Genomic DNA, 22,099 nt, shown 5'->3' with positions numbered 1-22,099 from the left:
TGAAATTCGAGTCCGACACTAACTACATTTTTCGATTAACGTTTACATTATTGATTATAGGCTCGGGTTACAATCAATACACTCGATGTGATTGTATTCTTTCCAAAGACAGTGATTTCTACAACTTGATTACAACAAGCAAAGGCTTCTTTATTGATTCAATCACTTTGTTCCCACAAAAGAAACACACTAAACTGTCATCTTTATATTGCATCACCTTGAGTGTGTCTTTATTGACCATTGCTATCTCGTTGCACTTTTAAGCACACGAGGCTTTCGAATAGCCAAGTTGGACAATACACCACATGCAAGGGTAATTGAATCAACCCATTGATCCCTGGCCACGCTATTGCTAAACCAAATTTGATTATTCACCCTTAATGACTGCTCCTTACAAGCAAATGAACACTTGTAGTCAATTAACAGCGGCGAAACAGCAATACGAAGGAAAGACAACCCACATTTCACGTAGATTACCCTCAGTTTAAAATGCTCCATCAGCGATGCGAAGTTGTGATGTCTACGAGACATCTGGCTGATAGTTTCACTGTTACGACAACGCAACACCAAAAGCTTTGTTCTTTGACACCCGCATAGATTTGCAGAGCTTCTGGTCCGCCCCGCCATTCCTCGGTCACAAACACACTGTATCTTCTCGGACAATTGTGGTCTTATGCGAAGCGGCGTGAGCTGGCACTACCAGTGTTATGCATTGCTAATGCTCCTACATCATTGTCAGTATTCATGCATGTAGGGTAAAAGTTACAACTGCGAGTGGAAATAAATTGTCCAGGGGAAAAAAATCCATCCATCCATTCCTAACTTTTACGTGGAGCCTCAATTGATAAAAACCAAGTGAAGTTTAAACACGCACAGTGTTACAGGCGCAGCTGTGAAGGCCACAGATGCAACCACAATCATTTGTCACTAACATACTGTTAACCCTTTATAGGACACGTTTTGAAATACTTTCAGGTTCAACTCGAGACATTTATTGCATGGTAGACAAAAAAATAATGTTAGCTGATTTTTCCATAAAGGCTGACTTTGATTGAGAGATGATATTAGTAAGTATTCTAAACCAGAGTTGTGCGATATCACAATACATACCGTAATGCAATATATATTTCTTGAAAGCTGGTTTTAGAACTAAATATTTTGAATAGTATTTATGAGCCACTAGAGATTTGATATATATATCATTTTGATTATTCTTGAAATAATTGTCAGAGCTGTCACCGTTTCCTGGTGTGACCTGTCTAAAAACAGCTGATCGGTTCCCTGACCCGACCGAGTCCGCTCTCCACCCCTGTCGCTGCCGTTGAATGATGATGTTCCAGGTGCGTGTTATGGGAGCATGTAGACGGTCTTATCTCCACACCTTCTTATCTCTATGGCCTGCATCCATCTTCGGAATTTATTGATTTTTGATGAGACATCACATTAGGAAGTGGTGACAGCTCTTCCGAAGGCTGAAGTCACAGCCGATACTGTCAGCAAAGTAAGAGACTTTAGTTAAAAAAAAAAATGCTTGTCCGAACAAAAGGAATCTAAAACCTTTTACTTCCAAAAGAAAAAGCAGAAGTCACGGTTGTCCATTTTGCCTCAAGTTTAAGTCACCAAAAATGCTTCGTTGCTCTATCGTTATTAATATAGTGCCTTGCCTGAAAAATGTCTCCAAATACCACTTTACCAGTTTTGTCTCTGCTCAGTACATAAAAAGCAAGAGTGACCCAATGCTTGAGGGCAAAGTGTCAATCGTGACTGAGACTATCGAGAGCCTGACTGCATGGCTGCGAGAGGGCACGCGGCTGTGGACTGGAGAAAGTGGCGCAGTGCCTCCGTGCCTGGCTGAGCACGGGGTAATGAAGCATGGCAGAAAAGAGAGGAAAGGAGTGTGTCTGCAGGGTAGGCATGGCTCTCGTGTTCCTATGCAACCAAGGCGGAGGGCTAGGTAATGCAGGACCACCTCTACGCCGTCTCCGTGCTCTCCACTTTCCCATTCTGCGCGAGTCCCCAAATATAAATGTGATCCTGTCATGCAACCTATCACATCTAATTAGTTTTCATGGGAAATGACATATTATTATTTGACGTTGCTGTGTCGTTTCTAACCATATTAAATTAACAGCTCAATAATCACCCCTACTGAAGTATTAATGGGCAACGTTTATCTTTAGGAGACTCTGCTCTTCCTTTTTTTTTTTCCGTGAGACATTTGGCCGCAATCAAAGGTCCACTGAGGACAGACGTGCGACTGAGTCTGACATGCTGACTTGACTGACAGACTCAACATGGGAGGATGTAATTCCTCACCTCACCTCAGTGTATGTCCCATATTTTGGCGAGCTGTTCATTTGCATACGGATGAATACATTTACCAAGCTTTGCAGCCTTTTAAAACAAGGTCAGTGACTCAAGTGCAGGATTAAAAATAACCGCACTGGCTGGCGAAAAAACAACAACTCTCCCGACATCAGCGTCAGTGTGTGGGTAAGTCTATCATGTTAAGTTCGGGCTTCCTACAGAGTGTATTAAACTAGCTCAAAAGACAACCTATTGTGATGCCATACGTTTTCTGTGGGCAACAAGTGTGGATCTATTCTTAGATGCTGGCCTGGGCTTCAGCACACGCTACGCCCATTCCTTCTCAGTTGGACAGGATGAGGTGAGATTCACTCCTGCCAGGTCCCACTGAGCTGTTGTCGCTCGCGTCCAGCTGTAGAGACGGTGGGGCCCAACGGCCATCTGTCCCCAGCCAGCAAACTCAGGACTCCTGGTAAAAAGGGGATGGGCACGGGATGAGTTTAGATGGCGGGGGGGGAATCAGCTTTGTGCTACCATAAAGCTGTCTCTCCTCTCTCCTAGCAACGGCCTCCCATTTCCTCAGTTTTAGGCGGTATGGTCCTCTTGGTCGGTGTGCATGGCCCCCTCACTCACTCTCTCCTTGTCCTATTTATGCTAATGAGCCATCTGCCCTCTCTGTAACAGCCGCCCAAATAGAGGAGGGGATGGAGGGAGGGGTCTCTGACGGACAAGCGTCTGAGACAAAGGCGCTTATCCTGTTGTGTCTGCCTCTGCACCCGTGGATGCCTTCAGATATTGACCGGGTTAAATGATGATCCATCAGAAATATGTGTCGTGGACAAATCATAATGGAGGAGTATTTGAATTGAAGGACTGAATCAAATGATTGCAGCGATCACGCCACCACATCAGTAAACATGCAGTTGCGCATCACAAAGCATATTTGTAATGTCAGCCCAACAATGACCCCTTCCCGATTGTGTGTACACACAGTTTAGACTACTGAGCCGAATAATGCACAACCCACTCATTATCCTCTGCTGCTGTATGGATGCGTCCCCGTGACTTGGTGACATGATAGCGCTGGTCACATCAGCCAATACAGAGCGTTCAATAGACCTCTGTTGCCACTGGATACTAGATTGGTTACCAAGCCAACACATGTGCTGCACTGTCATAACTCAAATGGATTAGTCAAGAAGACGACATGTGCTTCTGCAAGAAGACGGGGTGATCCAGTGTGCTGTTTACACGGCAAAATGAAGATTATGCGCCTGGTCCTCTTGGTCATCGTAACCAGTCCTAGCATTTTATTTTCCGGGGATGGTTTGTGTCGCAAACAAAACCACATTGTCATTCATGCTTCATTAGTTCTCAGCTGACTTCTATCTATTACACAAGAAATACAGTCAGTGGAGGGCGATTTGGAAGAGAGAGGTTTTGTACAGTACAAGCATTAAAGATAATATCCTCAGCTAACTCTGGTTTTGTGCCTCTGCAAGGTCAATCACGATTAACCTTCCCACAAAGACAAACATGTCATTGACCCAAAACTAGTTCTGTTGGTGGAGGCAATTAGCAAACAAATGCAGAAAGGTAGGAAATCCCTAAGGTGACAATGAAGAAAAGAAAAGAATGAAGAATTAATTTTAGACCAGTCTAGAATATTTTTTTAGTGGTCACACAGTGAAACAGTGTAATGTGGCAAATTAAAATCATTTTTTCATCGAGAATCTTCCCTCATTGTGTGCAATATATTATATAACATTACCAAATCCGCATCTGGATTAAGAGTTTTAACCGACCACCAACATGAAATTCTAAGGGAAGGCAAAAAGTGAATGATGTGAAGCATCTTCCAGACAATAGACTCTGTCTCTATTGGACGACAAATACATTGTTGGTATGGACCACAGATACCATGTGACACTCATTTCACTCTCAACATCTGGTGAGAAGACAGAGGAGACATCTAGTGGGCAACCAGTGCACCTTAAATGACTTTGTGTGTTTGTTAGGATTAAAACCGTTTCCATGCTTATATTGTAACAATTCAAGAACAGGCACCAGAGTGCCTTAAAGATTTTTTTTTAATAAAAATAAATTACATTACAATGCACAAGTCGATGTGGTCAAGTTCATTTCAACGGATTAATTAATTCATGGTTTTTCAGAGGAGGCGCTAGAGAAGGTGATCAACTACTGTGCCATCGAATAGAACTGGATCTAGTTTCTAACGATATCTGGCATTAAAATAAAAAAATCTAATAATGTCCCATGAGCAAGCATAATGGAGACTCTTGTTGAATGGACATAATTAAGTTTCCCTCCCGAAAATACACAAAAGTGAAAACTTGAAAATAACACAATTTAGATAACAAGTAATCAAATTGAAATTGAATAACAAAGTTGTATAACAAAGTGAATAAGAAACGTACACTGTCTAGCGAAAGTAGTTCCTCTCTCTTGGTTACAGTTTATGCCAGGCTCAAGAGCACCACCATTAGGACAACTCACCTTCTGGTTCAATACACACAGACACACATTTTTCACCACCAATTCACCAGTCGGCACTTTTCACAAAACAGCAGTTTTCAACTTGACATGATGATCAAATCGATTAGAAAAACGTCACATACCATACTGTACTGATCTGCATGTCTATACGGACATACTATATAGACAGGAATTCATACTTAGTATTGCCTATAGGTAATTTAGAGTCTTTAATTAAATTAACGTGTTTTGGGGATGAAAAAACTGGAGTACCCGGAGAACATGTTAACTCCACACAAGAAGGCTTGAGCTGGATTTCAAATCCAGAACCTCAGAGAATGAGGCAGACCTGACACCCACTTCACCGTGCGGCCCAGAAATGAAACAAAAGCAAAACTAACTGCTCGCAAATGTATAATCATGAAGCTTTGTGTCTAAAATTAATACAAACAACCATGCGCGCTCACCCTTATACGTAGAGACAATTCAGAGTGTCCAATCAACCTGTCATGCATGTTTTTGGAATGTGGGAGGAAACCGGAGTACCCGGAGAAAAGGGAGAACATGCAAACGCCACACAGGAAGGCCGGAGCCAGAATCCAACACCGCACATCTGCACTGTGAGTCCATCGCGCTAACCAGTCGTCCACCGTGCCGCCCCACATATAATATATTATTGTGAATAACATTTTTTTAGCTCACTTTCCCTTTAATGATTATTAAATATTCAAGAAAAACAAGAGTGTAATAATTTCATCGTATGTATTTATGAAATTTGTATTGACCTGGTTGGGATAGAGTTAGTGAACAAGGGGTGGCCCCACACAGTAGTAGCTCCGGGCCACAATTTAGAAGCCTGTGTCTATTAGTTTTGTGACATTATTCTTATTACACTTTAAAAATGTGGTGAATAGTGTAGCGGTACACTCACCTAACTTGTGTGTACGACTGGCTGGCGACCAGGTCAGGGTGTAGTCGGCCTTTTGCCCGAAAACAACTAGGATTGTCTCCAGTGACCCTGTGCAGGATAAGTGGTGTTAAAGATGACAGACTCTACAAATCTAGAGGTGCAAAACCACCCAGAACATTTGGTACACTTTAATAATCTCACAAGCGGCATACAAAATATATGCTTTTAGAATGATAATTATCCGACTCTGATGCACAGTACAGTCCTACAATAGGCTACATTAGTTTATATCTTTGTAAAGGCTTTTGTATTGATTTATCTTTAAATTGTGAAGGTTAACTTTACAATCACAATATCTCCAAACGGGAGCCTCACTTGAGCTTTGGCTTCAACTTGGATGTAGTTGGTGCAATCGTAATTGATTGTTTGGGCTGGATGTAAGAGGACCATGTGACGGGGAGAGGTCGTCCCATGTGATGCGACTGATTCCTGGCGGACGGTGCTCGTCTGTTATGGCTCCTCCTGCCACAGTGTTTAGGCCGATACGTAACGCCAGCGCAGGGGACCGGGAATAACCCGACCACCGTGCGATTTTCCGGAGCCCGCCGCGGAAGATGACAGATCTCGCAATGCTCCTGGAAGAGGCCTAGACGATGCGCTCGACGTCGCCTCTTCTGCTGTGAAGGCTTCGACATTTCTTCCGATTATCAACACCCCAAATGAACTCCGTCAGAGCAAGTAACGTTAGCAGAAGACCAAGGCGAGTGTCGAGGCCGCGCCCGGTGCAGCCGGAGAGGAACCACCAGGAAAGAGGTAACCTCGATATTAGTCTGGGAAGCGTGAACGGTTGCTCTGTAACTCGGTGATACTTATTTGTTGGGATATTTATTTAATTGAAGGGGTATGATCGTCAGTATTGTTTCGGATCTGCACAATGCGGCATGTTGTTGAAACCATTGGTGCCATATAGAGGGCGACTACGTCGGCTTGAGTTGTCAGGAAACGCCGAGGCTTTTGTGTTCCGACCTAGCATTCAGGCCGCGCTTTGTTTTGCTGTATTTTATTTTTTTGCTGTGCGTGGGCATTCATTTGACTATACTTGTACTTGTATCGCCGATGTTGTAAACTGTGCTTTCCCACTAACCGACGTTTGTTGTGACGGTAAAATGACGAGCTTGATCCGGGGGTTGCTTGTTTCACGACTGGCAAACGTAGGAAATGGGACACAAAGTGGTTGTCGTAGCATACTCAATGAACCCAGCCGTCCCAGATGCTATTATTAGCATGTTTGGCTAACTAGTTGAACCCAGGTGTTTCGTATCAGACCCTTTCTTGTCAATGAAGGAATACAACATTGGGATATGTTTTAGCGACTGTGGTTTGATTTAAATTTACATTAACGTACATTTTACTGGAATGTACTGAAGTACGTGCAGCGATTGCTAAACGTAAACATTAGCTGGTTATGCTCTCAAGTGTTGTTCGAGCTGAAATACGTTTGATAGAGAGAGAACAAGTGGCCACTTTCGATAGTGATATAATAATTAGGTGCCAGTGGATATCAGCTAACATAATCTCTCATGTCGGCTGGTGCCATTATGTGATCTCTTAAAATATATAGAAGGATATTTATTGCCCATTAAACATAGCCACAAGGTTTTTGCAGGTTGGCCTTTGCAATACCTATCTGCTTTAACTGACCCTGATTGTTGCTGTATTTTGGTGGTTACTGGCTCACTAGCCTGGGAGTGTCATCTTTGCAACCAGAGCAACAAGCAGACAAGGCTTTGCATCTCCCTTCAGGGGTAGCTAACAGCCCATCATTGCTTACCATATAGAACTGGGTGAATACTCTTTTAAGGCTTGATTGAATCCCCTTCTTGATGGGATCTGTATTTGTTTCTGGAGCCTACAAAGCAGGTAATTACATCTTTTTGTACCTGTGTTCTAATGTGTTTTTGTGCTGTTGCTGCCAAATGTTAGAGCATTTATTTGGCTGAGTCTTTGAGACAGCATTGACCTAATGTTTTACATCACATGTAATATGTTTATAAATGTTGTGCCACTTGTACTTTCTAAATGTCGTTATATGAGAAGCCAAATCCAACACCAATTATCCATGAGCAATTATTAGCTTCACACTGTCAAACAACATAAAAAGCCCCACATGAGAGCATGTTTGTTTAGTTTTCCATGTGCCGGTGCAACGTTAAGGAAAGAGGGAGGGGACGCTAGATTGCACACTGGCTTGCCTCTAGTTGGCTGTTGGCTGCAAAGTACAATCTGCAGGCAATCTTTTTTTTTTGTGATTAGCAATGAAAGGCACTGATTTACATACACCATGTACTTTTCCACAGAAATTGGCCGATTGCTGTCCCATTGATCAGAGCGCCGCCAGTCAATATATGATATGCCTGCATTGTTCAATAGTTTGATTAAGATCTATCTCCACCATTCCCAGATGAGGACGTTCCTGCAGATATGGTTGCAGAAGAATCTGGTCCAGGAGCTCAGAACAGTCCATACCAACTTAGAAGAAAGTCTCTGCCCAAGAGAACAGTGTGTCCGACAAAGACAAACATGGAGGTACAAGCAACAAAATGTCTGTTCATGCCTCATAAACACAGGTTCGTCTGCTAATGTTTCCTTTGATTTGTTCTTCTCATAGGGTGCTTCCACTTCAACCACAGAAAACTTTGGTCACCGACCAAAGCGACCTCGGGTTTCAGGAAAATGTCAAGATATACCATGTAACTATGTACACTACTTGACTGTACTGTTGTTTATGTTGTACATTTGAATCTAAAAATACACTTCAAGCAATCATTCCCAAATAAGGAAACAGTCATCAAAATATTTCCCATTGTAGTACGGATTATTCAATAACACAGCTGTGTAACGTTCTTTTAGTTTTCGTTGAAAAGTGATATATGAAAATTTAGGGATATGATCTATGGAGTCATTTTGTTTTCTAGCAAAATGACATTTTCTTCAAACATTTTCTATCTACTTTACTCGCGCTCAACATTGGTTCAAATTTCCAAGCGTGATGAACTGAACATTCTAAAAACACCTGTAATTCAAATGCCATTAAACAAGGTTGAATTAATTTAGCTTTCAAGTGGGATTGACCTGTTTTAAATCAAAGACCATTGTTCTATTTACTGAAATGTGACAACCTGGCACACAATGTGTCTTCCTGTCATCAAGTACGTATGCCGACTGTTCAGCCTTCACTTCAAACAGCTTTTTACTACTACTTTTGTTTTGTTTTCCCCCTTTCAGCAACTCCAGCTGAGCAGTATTTGCAGGAGAAGCTTCCGGACGAGGTGGTCCTGAAGATCTTCTCGTACCTTTTGGAGCAGGATTTGTGCCGCTCGGCATGCGTGTGCAAACGCTTCAGTGAACTGGCAAACGACCCCATCCTTTGGTGAGTCTCTGGTGGCGTCTTACATCATTTAAAGATTTTATTTTAACATTGCATGACTTAAGGAAATCTGCTTACAAGGATGTCTTTATATTTTATTAAAATTCCCACAATTGTTTCTGTCATGAATTTTTTTGTTTGTCGCACTAGTGCTGTCACAATACCAAAATTATAAGATGTACATAACCCACAGTTCAGCTCCTATTTTCAAAGGTTTTTTTCTTTCCAATATTTTTTAATCTATTAAAAAATATATATACATTTTTGAGGGGTGAGCTTATATTTTTTTCCCCCCAATGCCATTGAATGGGCAACAGTCATTCACAGTTTTTCACTAATTGCGGCACTAACTCTTGCTGTTGGCAAAGTGCGCTCAGCACGTTCAGTGAGGGCCAAATACATGATTTTTGGCGGCGAGGTTTTGCTGTACTATTTTAGCAACTGTTTACTGTGCAACCCTATGCCACGCCGATAACAAATATGCATCTTGTTTCAGGAAAAGACTGTACATGGAGGTTTTTGAGTACACACGGCCCATGATGCACCCAGAGGCGGGGAAGTTCTACCAAATAAACCCAGAAGAATATGAGCAGCCAAATCCCTGGAAGGAAAGTTTCCAGCAGCTGGTATGCCATTAGTTCATGAGCTTTCCGATCTTGTTCTCGTCTTTTCTATTTGTAATTTCAATATTGTAGAACAATTTCATTTTGCAGATGTCAACCGTTTCTTTTTTTTTTTTATTAGCATCTATGGCCACATTAAGTCAAACCACACAATGTGAACATTTCCAATTCTAGTTTTGACTGAAACTGTGAAGGAGTTTTACCCCATTCATGTACTTAAAGTGAGAAAGCCTTTCACTGTGAACTAGTTCACTGCTCCTGGCACATTACAGAACATATTGTTAAAGAAATCACAGATGTCCTTTTTTGCATCATCATATATCTTGAAACAGTTTGTCTTGTGGGCTGTGTTTGGAAGGCTAATGTCATGTGAAAGGACAACACCACAGGCCATAACTGACCTTCCATTTGCAGGGTGTGAGAAGCACACACTTTAATTTGTCTTCCTTTGGGCTGCATTAACCTTCAAGGCTCTTTTGAACAAAAACATTTCTGAAATATTTTCACGATCGCTTCAGCCCCGTTCATCTTAAACTTGCAGCCATACCTCGGCATTGTTTTTGTCAGAGTTTGTGATGCCGCAAATGGCTAATTGTGCGATCATTTGTTTGCAGTATAAAGGCGCTCACGTTAAGCCGGGTTTTGCCGAACACTTCTACAGCAATCCGGCGAGGTACAAAGGGAGAGATAACATGTTTGTAAGTGACTTCACGGAAACATTTCTATTTCCTTTTCCGTATCTCGAAATGTATCTGACTCCATTTGTTTTTCCCAAACCCAAGTATTATGACACCATAGAGGATGCTCTCGGAGGCGGCCAGGAGCCCCACTTTGACGGCCTCATATTTGTTCACACTGGTATTTACACAGATGAATGGATCTACATTGAGTCACCTATCACAATGATTGGTGCTGGTACGTGCGTCTTGCTTTTCACGTTTTGTTTCTTTATTGTGAGTCTGCACTCTAGTTTGACCCTGCCCTCTTTGTAGCTCCTGGAAAAGTGGCAGAGAAAGTCATCATTGAGAATACCAGAGACTCCACCTTTGTGTTCATGGAAGGTTCAGAAGACGCCTACGTCGGATACATGACCATAAGGGTGAGTTTACATGTTATGTTGCCTCATCTCCAAAGCAAGATGATAATCTGGACTCTTGTGTCCACTGCAGTTTAATCCAGACGATAAATCCGCCCAGCACCATAACGCACACCATTGCTTGGAGATTACGGTCAACTGCAGCCCAATTATTGACCACTGCATAATACGCAGCACTTGCACAGGTAATTAAGCCTTCTGCTACTTTGCTCCACTTCAAATACTTTGCGGTCAAGTCATGTTTATTCTGTTTTTTGCAGTGGGGTCGGCGGTGTGTGTTAGCGGCCAGGGTGCTTGTCCCACCATCAAGCACTGCAACATCAGTGACTGTGAAAATGTTGGACTTTACATCACCGACCATGCACAGGTAATATGCCCCTTCAGTCACACGAGTCTGAGAATGGACTTCTCAGAAAACAATGTTTTTTTTTTTCTAGGGGATATATGAGGACAACGAGATCTCAAACAATGCCCTGGCTGGTATCTGGGTGAAAAACCACGGCAACCCAATCATCAGAAGGAATCACATTCACCATGGCAGAGATGTCGGTGTTTTTACATTCGACCACGGCATGGTAAATGGCACATTTTCCAATAAGTGGTGCTGTCACGCCATTACAGCACTGTGGTTGGTTGTCAAATTCAAATTTTTGCTCTGTCGCCAGGGTTACTTTGAGAGCTGCAACATCCATAGGAACCGCATCGCCGGGTTTGAGGTGAAGGCGTATGCCAACCCGACAGTGGTGCGCTGCGAGATCCATCATGGCCAGACGGGGGGCATCTACGTTCATGAAAAGGGCCGCGGACAGTTCATTGAAAATAAGATCTATGCAAATAACTTTGCCGGCGTGTGGATCACCTCTAACAGCGACCCTACAATACGGTCAGTATGGCCCACCTCCCTGTCAAAAACTTTGCATACATTATCTGTCTACTCGTGTATGACGTGATGAAATGTGCTGTGTTTTAATCCAGGGGAAATGCTATATTTAATGGCAACCAAGGTGGAGTGTATATTTTTGGGGATGGCCGAGGTCTCATTGAAGGAAACGACATCTACGGAAATGCCTTGGCTGGGATACAGATCAGGACAAATAGTTGCCCTATTGTCAGACACAACAAAATCCACGACGGTCAGCATGGCGGCATTTATGTGGTAAGATTTAGATGAAATGCTTTAAGTTTGAACATTTGAATGTATGCGCATGTTTTTATTGAGGCACATGCATTGTTTTTTTTCCGTCGCACAGCATGAGAAAGGACAAGGTGTCATCGAGGAGAATGAAGTGTACAGCAACACGCTGGCTGGAGTGTGGGTCACAACAGGCAGCACGCCGGTACTGCGGAGGAACAGGATACACAGCGGCAAGCAGGTATGATTACGATGGTTACTGTTCAGTCTAAAAGTCTTTGATTGGAAAATAATAATAGCTATGGATGTCTCAAATTCACCAAATGTTTTTAATCGGTCTAAAATTGTCTTGCATTCATATAGCATATCTCAAATAAGTCTCATCGTTTTCCAATTAAGCAAGCTCAATAAGCAAACGATCCAACAAAGCCATCAATCAGATTGTTAGTGAGTGCCTTTCTCCACCTCACAAGAAAAATAACGTTCATTGTCCTCTCTCGGGATCACATTTCTTTTTTTTTTTTTTATTCTTTTCACATTTTGGATTAAAAGCATAAATATGCGCTTCGACTCCACTATTTGCACCACTGATCATCCCACTTTAGAATAGAGATGGTGTCTTAAACATAATTCTTTTGAATCTGAATCGACATGAAATGGTTTTATCCGAATACTGATATTCAGCACCGTCTTTCATTGTGACAGGTCGGGGTCTACTTTTATGACAACGGTCATGGCGTTTTGGAAGACAATGACATTTACAATCACATGTATTCTGGAGTTCAAATAAGGTAGGTTGTATGAGGAAAATTGCTTCACGTTACTTTCACCCACCGACACCTGAAACCTGCAAGTGATCTTGTGTCCCAATTGTGGCCTCCCTCCCATCTCTAGAACTGGCAGCAATCCCAAAATCCGGCGGAATAAAATATGGGGCGGTCAGAATGGTGGCATTTTGGTTTACAACTCAGGTGAGAAGTGGACTTCATCTTTTTAGTTATTTGTGTTTTAAATGGTATGACGACCCACGTTTCCTTGAAAATGAAACGCTTTGTTTCGCAGGCCTGGGCTTTATCGAGGACAATGAGATCTTTGACAATGCCATGGCCGGAGTGTGGATTAAGACAGACAGCAACCCCACGCTGCGAAGGAATAAGATCCATGATGGGCGTGATGGTGGAATCTGCATATTTAATGGTGGAAGAGGTAACTGTGTTGATATTAATCACTGTTAGTTGGACTGTTGAATACATTAAATATTTTTTTTCCCAACCTATCCTCACTATTTATTGAAATGCTCATTGGAATTGGTGTCATAGAAGTACTGTTGAAGTGATACGTTCTTACATTGAAGTGAAACATTCCAAAGGAGGCATATCAAAAGTAAGAGAAGTAGAAAGTATACAAGGAGACGAACAACACACTGGTGAAATTTGAATGAAGTCATCACGTTCGCTGCTTTCATTTATTTCACAGAAAACAATTGGGAGACTGAAGTTATGAGAGTAATGTTTTGTTGCAGATAACTTGCGCATTTTAGCTTGCTGCCGATCGTTCTACTTACTTTTGGCGGGCTGTGGTTTGGTAAATTTTTTTTTTCTGTACCATAGTTATTGGAATTTATTCTCTACTTGGTACGATTGTGGAATAACAATCGCTTTCGTTGGCATTTTTAAAAGAATTCAAATAGACATTTGTGTCTTTCTTCCTTGAGGTTTGCTTGAGGAAAATGACATCTTCAGAAATGCCCAAGCAGGCGTCCTCATCAGCACCAACAGTCACCCCGTCTTGAGGAAAAATCGAATATTTGACGGCTTTGCCGCGGGTCAGTTCATCTGAGGTCCAACATTGAGAGTAATTACGGTGTGTTAAATAAGGCATCGTATATATCTGAGTCCCGTTTGTTTTGACCAGGTATCGAGATCACCAATCATGCCACAGCGACTTTAGAGGGCAATCAGATCTTCAATAATCGCTTCGGAGGACTTTTTCTTGCATCTGGTGTCAACGTTACGATGAAAGGTATGAGCTTGGACTGACACACTTTCAGACCAACTGTTACCAAATGACAATTGTAATCTTTCTTACCCTGCAGATAACAAAATAATGAACAATCAAGATGCCATTGAAAAAGCTGTGAGCAGAGGTCAGTGCCTGTACAAGATTTCAAGTTACACCAGCTATCCAATGCACGATTTTTACAGGTAATTTCATGTTAGAGAACCAGATAACAATGTCACCCGCTGTTTTTCTGTTTTGTTGACTTTTCACGGCTCCCATTTGGCTCGCCACAGGTGCCACACCTGTAACACAACAGACCGCAACGCCATCTGTGTGAACTGCATCAAGAAGTGCCACCAGGGACACGATGTGGAGTTCATCAGACACGATCGGTAAGTGTGCCAACACATTTTTCACCCTGAATTAGAGATGCACCTTGTAAAATCTATTAAATCAGCCAAATCATAAAGTGGCACATTGGTTTGGCTCAGTGATAGAGTGGTCATTTCCCAACCTAGAGGTTGTGGGTTCGATCCCCGGCCATGTGACCAGGTCTCAGTATCCTTAAGCAAGATACTGAACTCCCAGTTGCTCCTGATGGTACGTCATCAGTCGGTAGATGAGGCAATAGTGCAAAGCGCTTTGAGTACTGAAGGTAGAAAAGCGTTTAAGACAAGTGACAGCCTATTTACCAATAAATTCAGTTACAAGTTTGGCCTCAAGTCAAGGTGCCACTATATTTTTTAATGTGGTCATCCAACACAAGTGTTTTATTTTCTATAGTTGAATAGCTAAACAATGCTTCTCTCTATTCCTTGCTTCCATCTCATCACTCGTAGGTTCTTCTGCGACTGTGGTGCAGGGACACTGTCAAACCCTTGCACATTAGCCGGAGAGCCGACACACGACACAGACACCCTCTACGACTCCGCGCCTCCCATAGAGTCCAATACGCTGCAGCACAACTGAGCCCAAGACCACGAGTCCAGTCGCGCTTCAGCAGTAATGGATGCTCGGGACCGCAGTGGAGGAAGAGGAAACCCAAATTCAAATACAGACTCTCAGAGAGCATTTACAATGGGGAAAAAAAGACTTGGACATAAAGTATGCCTAGCTTTTCTGTTTCTTTATTTTATAGTAAAATAAAAAAAAAAGTGACATCAATTGAAAAAGATGCAGAGGGGGTTTGTGGGCATGTCAGGTTGCCCAAATGAGTGAGTATGACAACTAGGGGAGTGGATCATAACATTGGAGGGGAAAAAAAATGCAGAAACCTGGCGAAGAGACACTGCGTTTTGGTGGAGTGAAAGGCCACAATGCTTCCAACGCTGGGTGACCGAACTGCTCATACGATGCATATGAGAATATATGAACTAGCACTTCCACCCCCTCAACATCCAACTCAACTGTTTGATTTTAAGGCTTTTTGTGTAGTTTTGTATTTTCATGCAAAAATCTTACTGTACTTGAATGTCTTTATTTTATTAAATGTGTTTGTTTTGTTATTATACCCCAGAATTGCTGTAATTATACTCATGTCGCAGTATCTAACTTCTTTCTGTGAAAGAGATCTGAGAAATGAGAGGGAAACACTAAGCAGTTTCTCCTGCAACGCTGGCACATTTGCAACACGGACTGAAATGTACTTTCACCAGATTTCTATTTCTTAATCGATGTATGCAAAATGCATCAAAAAAGACAAGTCGCATCTCTCCTTTTGACCCACTCATAGCTGTTTGACAGCTATTACCGTGACTATAGTGACACATGACCAAAAAAGCCCAACAATTCCACTTAATTAGGCCTCGGGTCTTGTGAAATCCTTTTCAGTTTTTTTCCACATTTGTCAGTGTTGCAGGAAAAACCCCAATAGGCTTTTTACTCCATTGAAGCTGAGACCAGTATCTTCATACAGCACTCTATAATTTCATTATCCCTCCCCCAATTCATGTGTACTGGTGATTGTGGGTTCTAATTCAGACTGAAATGTATGCATGTATCATAACATCTAGACTTAATATATTGTGAAGTATTCAATAACCGTTATGTAGTCACTAGCTTGAATTAAAAGGGTTTAATTTCCTAGGTGAACATTGTCTTTTTTTGTTTTTTTTAATAAACTTTATTAGATCACGGCAATAGTGTTTTACTCCAGCAGAACAAAAACACGGTGCACTACAACTAGGCACTTTACTTTGAGCGTTGGGTCAAGTGGTTTGGTTGACAAGTCTGCGTATTATGTCTGGCAATACGTGCTGTACAATGTCAGAAAAGTGACATAACTGCTTATGCAAATGTGGTCAAAGCAAAGAGGGAGGGCGGGGTTGTTGCACCCAACAGAACTGGCCCCAAAACAGGTTTCCAAATTACATGGTTTGGATCATCTGAACAAGTGCAGCAAAGCGGGTCTTGTCCTGCGCGGTGTCCTCAGCAAACTGGCAAAGCTTCCTGTTAAGATTAGTGAAGACGTCACAGTGAGATGGGGAAGAACAGCAACAACTATATTTTTCCTTTAATCACCCCAAGAACATACTTGAAGAGTCTAAGGCCGATGGTACTCTTTTCAAACTCTCTGGCCTTTCTGTGACCGGATTGGATGACCGATTCTGGTAGGCTGGCGAGTCGAGCAGCGTTGAAGCCGTAGCTCTTGGGACACGCCCCAGAAATGAACTTGTAGAGGAATGTGATGGTTTCTTGGCTTGGATCCTCGCACTCGTTTTCCACCATGCACGCCTGAATGAGATGCATTGCAGAGCATGTATGGGTTGCCCTCAATGACCATAGACGCGCATATGACGCAAATTTGCATTATGCCACATGCTTCGTGCTCCATTTGGGCAGCAAGCAGGAAACAAGAGCCGTCACTCTACAACGATGTAGTATTTCATTCATGAAAAGGATCAATCTTTTACTTCTGTCCTCGGTTTAACGCTTCAGGTTTGTGGTATTTCAAGGTAACAAATGCTTTAGATTCATGGCTGAGAAGTGTTTTTCATACAAATATTTACCATATATGTGACTTTATTAAAGTTTTAGCATAGTTTAATAATAGATTGATCATTAATGCAAATTCAACAGAAGACAAGCTGTACATTAAAACTGAATCTTGCAAATGACATGCTCACCATGTGGCCGAGGCGCACGGCCGGATTGTTGGCGTAGTCCTCCACCAGGGAGTGGTAGTGCGTGGAGAAGAGTGTGCGACAGCAGATCTTTTCGGCAAGTTCCTTCACAACGGCGCAAGCGATGGCTGTGCCGTCATATGTGGCCGTGCCCCTTCCTGCCCACAAGGCACGACTGAATGCTGACACAAAATGCATGCAAACACGAAAGCTTCACGGCGAGTGAATGTGTACCTAACTCGTCCAGAAGCACAAGTGAGTGTTTGGTGGCATGGTGCAGAATACACGCCGTCTCGCTCAACTCAACGAAGAAGGTGCTCTCTCCTGCGGAGGACAAGACGATAAATAGTAACGCAGACAGCGGAAGCGCAGAAATGTCGCTTGTTTTTTGCTACTTTACCAGCCATGATACGATCTGAAGCGCCGAGCCGAGTGAAGACTCGATCGACCGGCGTGAAGCGCAGACGCTCGGCCGGTACGAAGCAACCCAGCTGAGCGAGCACAATCACAAGTCCACACTGCAGCAAAGCACACATACAACATTCACACAATTTTCAAATTGCAAAGGTCGCACGTGCAGCCACGAGCGACCCACCTGTCGCATGAGAGTGGACTTGCCGCCCATGTTGGGCCCAGTGACGAGGACGCAGGAGGCGTGGCTTTTTTGCTCGCCACCGTCCTCGCTGCCACCGGGGCAGCCGATGAAGATGTCGTTCGGGATGAAGTCGTCGCCAAAAAATGTCTTGGTAACGCACGGGTGGCGAGAACCGGCGAGATCGAGGAAGGGTGCTACTTGCTCATCTCCGTCTGGTAGAACAACTTGTGGCCTCGTCATTGGTCCATCTCCGCCCTGGCTATAGCGCGATAAGGCCAACAGGACATCTGAAAACAGAGAAAAAATAAATAAATTTTAAAAAAAGTTCACAAACCTCATGCACAAATGTAATTCGTTTGCAGAGGATTAATCTGTACAAATCTGAGAACTGAGAAGTTATTTTTATCTTGTCCTGAGAGGTTTAGTTAAGGAAAATTTGCTCTAAAATCCGATTTATTCATGTATCAGGTTGCTCAGAGACTGAGGTTAGCCAAACGGGAGATGCAGTGTGTTGTGTTGGAACGATTGTATGGAAATCAAGTCAAAGTTTATACCAAGCACAGCCACGCACTCCACCGCCGTCTTCCAGTTGCCGTAATTCTTGTCAAAGTTGTAGAAGAGCCTCCTCATGCAGTCTTTCAGGGCAGCATCTCGCTTCTCCTCAAATCCTTGCAACTCGTAAAACAGCTGCTCGGACTCCGCCGTCACGTAACGTTTGCAGCCTTTCTTTGTCGACTTGACCTCGTACTCCTCCGGAATATTTCTCGGCGAGACGCTGTCGGGCACCTCCATTTGAAAGCGATTTCGCCCGGTGCCCCAGTACGCCACGTTCTTGCAACCGATTCTCTTTTTCTGTCGGTCCAGGTAATCCCGCAGCTTCCGATTGCAACTCTGGATGCCCACCAGAGCTTGGTCGTACTCTGGATCGAAGCCCTCCTTGGGGGTAATGACGCCGGTGTTACGAGCTTTCTGGTGGTCAAAAGCCGTCTCCCAGCGCTTGAGTTCGGCGGAGAGGTCAGGGAAGAGCCCGCCACTGTCACTTTGAAGACTGACCACTTGGCAGAGTAATTTGGACTGAAAGTGGCCAGTAACTGATGCAAAGACGTTGACGATCTCCTGCATGGTTTGGAAACCTTCCAGCGCTGAAAGAAAGTCTGCTATTTTTCTCTTGCTGTAGGTGACCTCCTCATAGAGAACCGCCCTGCTGTCCGGGTGGTCGTGACCCTTCAGTGGTGTGCCGATGCTGTGAATTTTACTCAGCAGACGCTCCAAATCTGGGAGCTTCTTCAGCAGGCCCGAAACTTCCGACACTTGCTCTTGAGCAGCCATGAGGTCCTCCAGCGCATCCAGCCGATCCCTGATGGATGTCGGGTTACACAGCGGAGCGCAGAGCCACTGCTTGAGCAAGCGCTTCCCAAAGGGGCTGGAGCAGGTATCGAGACGCTCCAGCAGGGTTCCTTCTGTCCCTCCAGAGCCATTCTGAAATATCTCAAGGTTTGCCAGAGTCACGCCATCCAAGACCATGCGCTGGCGAGTCCGAGCAAAGAAACTTTTCCCTCCGGCACCTTTCTCCATTTCAACATCGACGGGGATGTATTCTTCAAAGTTGGCCATGGAGAGCAGCTCCTGGTCTACAAGACACTTCTTCAAGTAGAAGATGCACCCACCCAATGAGGAGAGTGCCAGCTCGCAGCCCTCCTTGGGGGTGAGACCGAGCGAATCACTCTCCGAGGTCATTTTTTTAAGAACAGCAGGTAGAAAACTTCGCCCCGTCTCCTGGTCCTTGGCCGCGCTCTCACGAAAGTAGTCTTCCTCTGAAAGTTTTTTTAGCGTCGTCTGAGCATCCCAGAACTGAGTGCTTGCATTCAGTCCCTCCTGCAGCGCCGAGGACAGAGAAGCCTTGAGTATTTTGCGCGTATCGACAGATGGGTTGCCCTTTTCGAAAAGCACTTCAGCAGGCGCAAAGTGCGCTATCAGGGTGCGTAGACGTGAACAGTGCCGGTCGTCTGGAAACTGACCAACACGGAAGACGCCAACTGAGGTATCTACAAAGCACACGCCGTAGGTGCGGCAACAGCCACCCTTTCCTTCATCTTCGGCTTTCTCCTTTAGGCCGAGCAGAAACTTGCTCTGACTCTCGGCAGGCGTACCGTCCAACACGCTGTAGGTTTGCGTGCCTCGCGTTATGATCCTGCACACTTCTCTTTTCACAACGCGGTCAAACTTGGTGGGCTTGACCAAAGTCTTACATCGCGCTTCCATCATGTCTGGGGTTTCCGTCTGCTCCACACGCGCCACCTTGTAGCCCTTCTGCACCAGCACGTCTGAGAAGCGCGCAAACCCAATTTCGGGAAAGCCGGAGTGCGCCCAGGTGCCTTTCATAAAGGTCAATCCAAGCTCATTGACTCCGATCACAGCATCCATGTGGTAGAGCTCGTAGAACTTCCCAACCTTATAGAAAATAACAGTGTCGAACATCTGGGATTTGATGAGCCACCACTGACGCATACCGGGAGTGTTTCTGTTGGTGAAGTCTTCCGGCACGTACAGGGTGGTGGGATCATGTCCTTCATCCGTCACTTTCCGCCTTTGACCGTCTTTCCGCCGACGATCCTGCAACCACTCCAGCTTCTCGTGGTCCCAAACTGTGGCTCCTCCACCTGTGGCTGACCCGTTGGCCTGGCTTTCAAGGCCGTCAGGGGCTGAAAAGGCCGATAAACGAGACTTTGTGTCGACAGATATAGATGCCGCAGGTCGTTTCGGAGCACTGGTGGGGGTAGCGGTTATCTTTGGCTTTGCCGCCACGGGCTTCTCCGTGGGCCGTTTACGCTTTAAAGGCTTAACTGGGCTTTCTGCTTCAGACTCTTGTGTGCTCTCTGCTTCTTCGACCTCGCTGCTCACCGTGGCCTCTTCCTCTTCATCCTCACTGCTGCTCGCGGCTTGCTCTGGTTTAAATTCATCATCAGATCCCTCACTATCTGATGCCACAACTATGCGGCGGCGCTTGGCTTTATTTCCCTTCGACCTGGTTGGACGCGGATCGACCTTTATTTCCTCATTTTTCTCTTGATCTTCATCGCTGACCTCATCATCGGTCACTGTTGGTTTATCAAGCTGAGAACATGAATTTAAAAAAAAGTACACGTTATTAAATTGAAAGGCATGGGATGATTGTTACTGATTACTGTTGACAAATTTAATTCAATTGTGTCACCTCCATTTCTTCTTCCTCCTCCTCTTCTTCCTCATCCGAAGGATCTGTGCAGACAGGCATCTTTAATCGTTTTTCTGGGCTATCGAACAAGACTTTGTCCGCAAGCTCCATTGCACGCCGGATTTCAGGCTTCCCACTGAAAAACAACCCTCCAATTTTTGCATCACTACTGTCTGAGCCTGAAATACAAATGATAAGACGTCGCACATCACTGACAGTTGTCTAGTTTAGGTGAAAGACCAAAATTTGAAAAAAAAAAAAAAAAAGGCAACCTTGGTACTCTCTGACGTTTTTGGTGCTGACCCATCCCCGTGTGGGCGGATCGTCAAAAAAATGCACATGTAAGCGTTGGGCCCGACCGCGGCCTCGCAGCTGCTGTCCGGTCAGAGGTTGAGGAACCGCCATGCATGGCCACCAAGGGTGCCCCTCCAGCTTTGTCCACACAAGGGAACCAGCACTAAATGAGCATGTGGAGCTCCTGAAAACAAAAATGAAATTTAACAATAATCACAAATCAGAGATTTGCGTGCCTCAGTGATTCGCTGTGGCTCACTGTAAACATTTAGGGGCTCTGTTCCTGAACAATAAATCAATTACCATGACCTGGGGGCATGCTTATAAAACAGAAAGCAGGTCGTCAACCTGTAATTGGAAATCTCTCGTACAAGGGAACATGCCAACAATTATTTGTATTATTCTAAACTACACGTTTGTAACAAACAACTAGCCATTTAGCATCTAAACTTTGCTTCTGTTTCATAAATTTGCATTGATCATATTTAGTTTCTAATATTCATATACTCACGCGTCTTTAGCGGTTGGCGCCTTGTCGCCGAACAGTTTGTTGAATCCTCCTTTCGCATTCTTAACGACACCTTTTGATTTGATGTTAGTGGCCTTGCTCGGGGGTAGTTTAGCTTCTTCTTTCGGAGACGAGTTGGATTTGTCGACGGAGGACGGCAAGTCGGCCTCTGCCGGGTGAGCACTGGGCTTCGGCTTGGACACAGGCGGCGGAGACTTGGAGAAGAAATTGAGAAGTGAGCTTTGCTTCGCCATGAAATAACCTTGTCGGTGACAACCCTAAGCTGTTGCTAACTTGAGCTCCTGCTAACTTCAGCTCCTTACACCATAAACACGCAGCAAGAGCCGCCTGTGTTCGCGGGAAATACGCGCGTC

The 22,099-nt window shown here is 44.1% G+C and overlaps 3 protein-coding genes across 5 annotated transcripts in view; 1 reads left to right on the top strand and 2 right to left on the bottom strand.

Annotated features, from left to right (window-relative positions):
• foxn2a (forkhead box N2a) overlaps positions 1–7,004 on the bottom strand; it is a 30,286-nt gene extending 23,282 nt beyond the window's left edge. Inside the window, exons 1-2 of one of the 2 annotated variants that reach the window (XM_088303987.1) lie at positions 6,858–7,004; positions 5,735–5,821 (exon numbers count right to left, since the gene is read on the bottom strand). The gene's annotated coding sequence lies outside the window, so the exon portion shown is untranslated. Of the gene's footprint in view, positions 1–5,734; positions 5,822–6,088 lie in introns of both variants that reach the window. The other variant, XM_088303986.1, reaches the window with a different exon arrangement.
• fbxo11a (F-box protein 11a) lies at positions 6,140–16,127 on the top strand. 2 transcript variants are annotated; one of them, XR_015844994.1, is made up of 22 exons: positions 6,140–6,526; positions 8,175–8,299; positions 8,382–8,463; positions 8,999–9,143; positions 9,637–9,766; positions 10,378–10,461; positions 10,546–10,678; positions 10,756–10,862; positions 10,933–11,044; positions 11,120–11,226; positions 11,297–11,434; positions 11,525–11,742; positions 11,835–12,015; positions 12,110–12,232; positions 12,697–12,782; positions 12,886–12,962; positions 13,054–13,197; positions 13,706–13,816; positions 13,906–14,013; positions 14,087–14,137; positions 14,286–14,384; positions 14,832–16,127. XR_015844994.1 is itself a non-coding variant. In XM_088303984.1 (22 exons), exons 1-22 carry the CDS (start codon positions 6,433–6,435, stop codon positions 14,959–14,961), a joined length of 2,643 nt encoding a protein of 880 aa, XP_088160110.1. In that variant the 5' UTR covers positions 6,141–6,432; the 3' UTR covers positions 14,962–16,127. The 2 variants fall into 2 exon arrangements, 1 of the variants encoding a protein (XP_088160110.1); XM_088303984.1 differs by having other exon boundaries at positions 6,141–6,526; positions 14,087–14,195.
• msh6 (mutS homolog 6 (E. coli)) lies at positions 15,100–22,099 on the bottom strand. The gene is made up of 10 exons (XM_088303983.1): positions 21,729–22,099; positions 21,196–21,401; positions 20,924–21,102; positions 18,264–20,823; positions 17,710–17,996; positions 17,515–17,632; positions 17,349–17,438; positions 17,118–17,272; positions 16,526–16,725; positions 15,100–16,440 (listed from the first exon to the last, which is right to left on the bottom strand). The coding sequence occupies exons 1-10, from the start codon at positions 21,977–21,979 to the stop codon at positions 16,359–16,361; spliced, it is 4,128 nt and encodes a 1,375-aa protein (XP_088160109.1). The 5' UTR covers positions 21,980–22,099; the 3' UTR covers positions 15,100–16,358.

This window comes from Idiotropiscis lumnitzeri, chromosome 9 (genome assembly GCF_059441095.1).
Source record: "Idiotropiscis lumnitzeri isolate Australia: NSW breed Sydney's pygmy pipehorse chromosome 9, RoL_Ilum_1.0, whole genome shotgun sequence".
Lineage (NCBI taxonomy): Eukaryota > Metazoa > Chordata > Actinopteri > Syngnathiformes > Syngnathidae > Idiotropiscis > Idiotropiscis lumnitzeri.
Note: the sequence above shows the minus strand (reverse complement) of the source record. Positions and strands in the feature narration are given on the sequence as shown.

Excerpts from the sequence above, each read along its gene's own strand:
- fbxo11a (XM_088303984.1), top strand. The coding sequence starts at position 6,433 with ATGAACTCCGTCAGAGCAAGTAACGTTAGCAGAAGACCAAGGCGAGTG. Across the intron at positions 10,462-10,545 it reads AAGGGAGAGATAACATGTTT|TATTATGACACCATAGAGGA; the intron begins GTAAGTGACTTC and ends CCCAAACCCAAG. Across the intron at positions 12,016-12,109 it reads AGCATGGCGGCATTTATGTG|CATGAGAAAGGACAAGGTGT; the intron begins GTAAGATTTAGA and ends TCCGTCGCACAG.
- msh6 (XM_088303983.1), bottom strand. The coding sequence starts at position 21,979 with ATGGCGAAGCAAAGCTCACTTCTCAATTTCTTCTCCAAGTCTCCGCCG. Across the intron at positions 20,824-20,923 it reads AGGAGGAAGAAGAAATGGAG|CTTGATAAACCAACAGTGAC; the intron begins GTGACACAATTG and ends TCATGTTCTCAG. Across the intron at positions 17,439-17,514 it reads TTCAGATCGTATCATGGCTG|GAGAGAGCACCTTCTTCGTT; the intron begins GTAAAGTAGCAA and ends TGTCCTCCGCAG.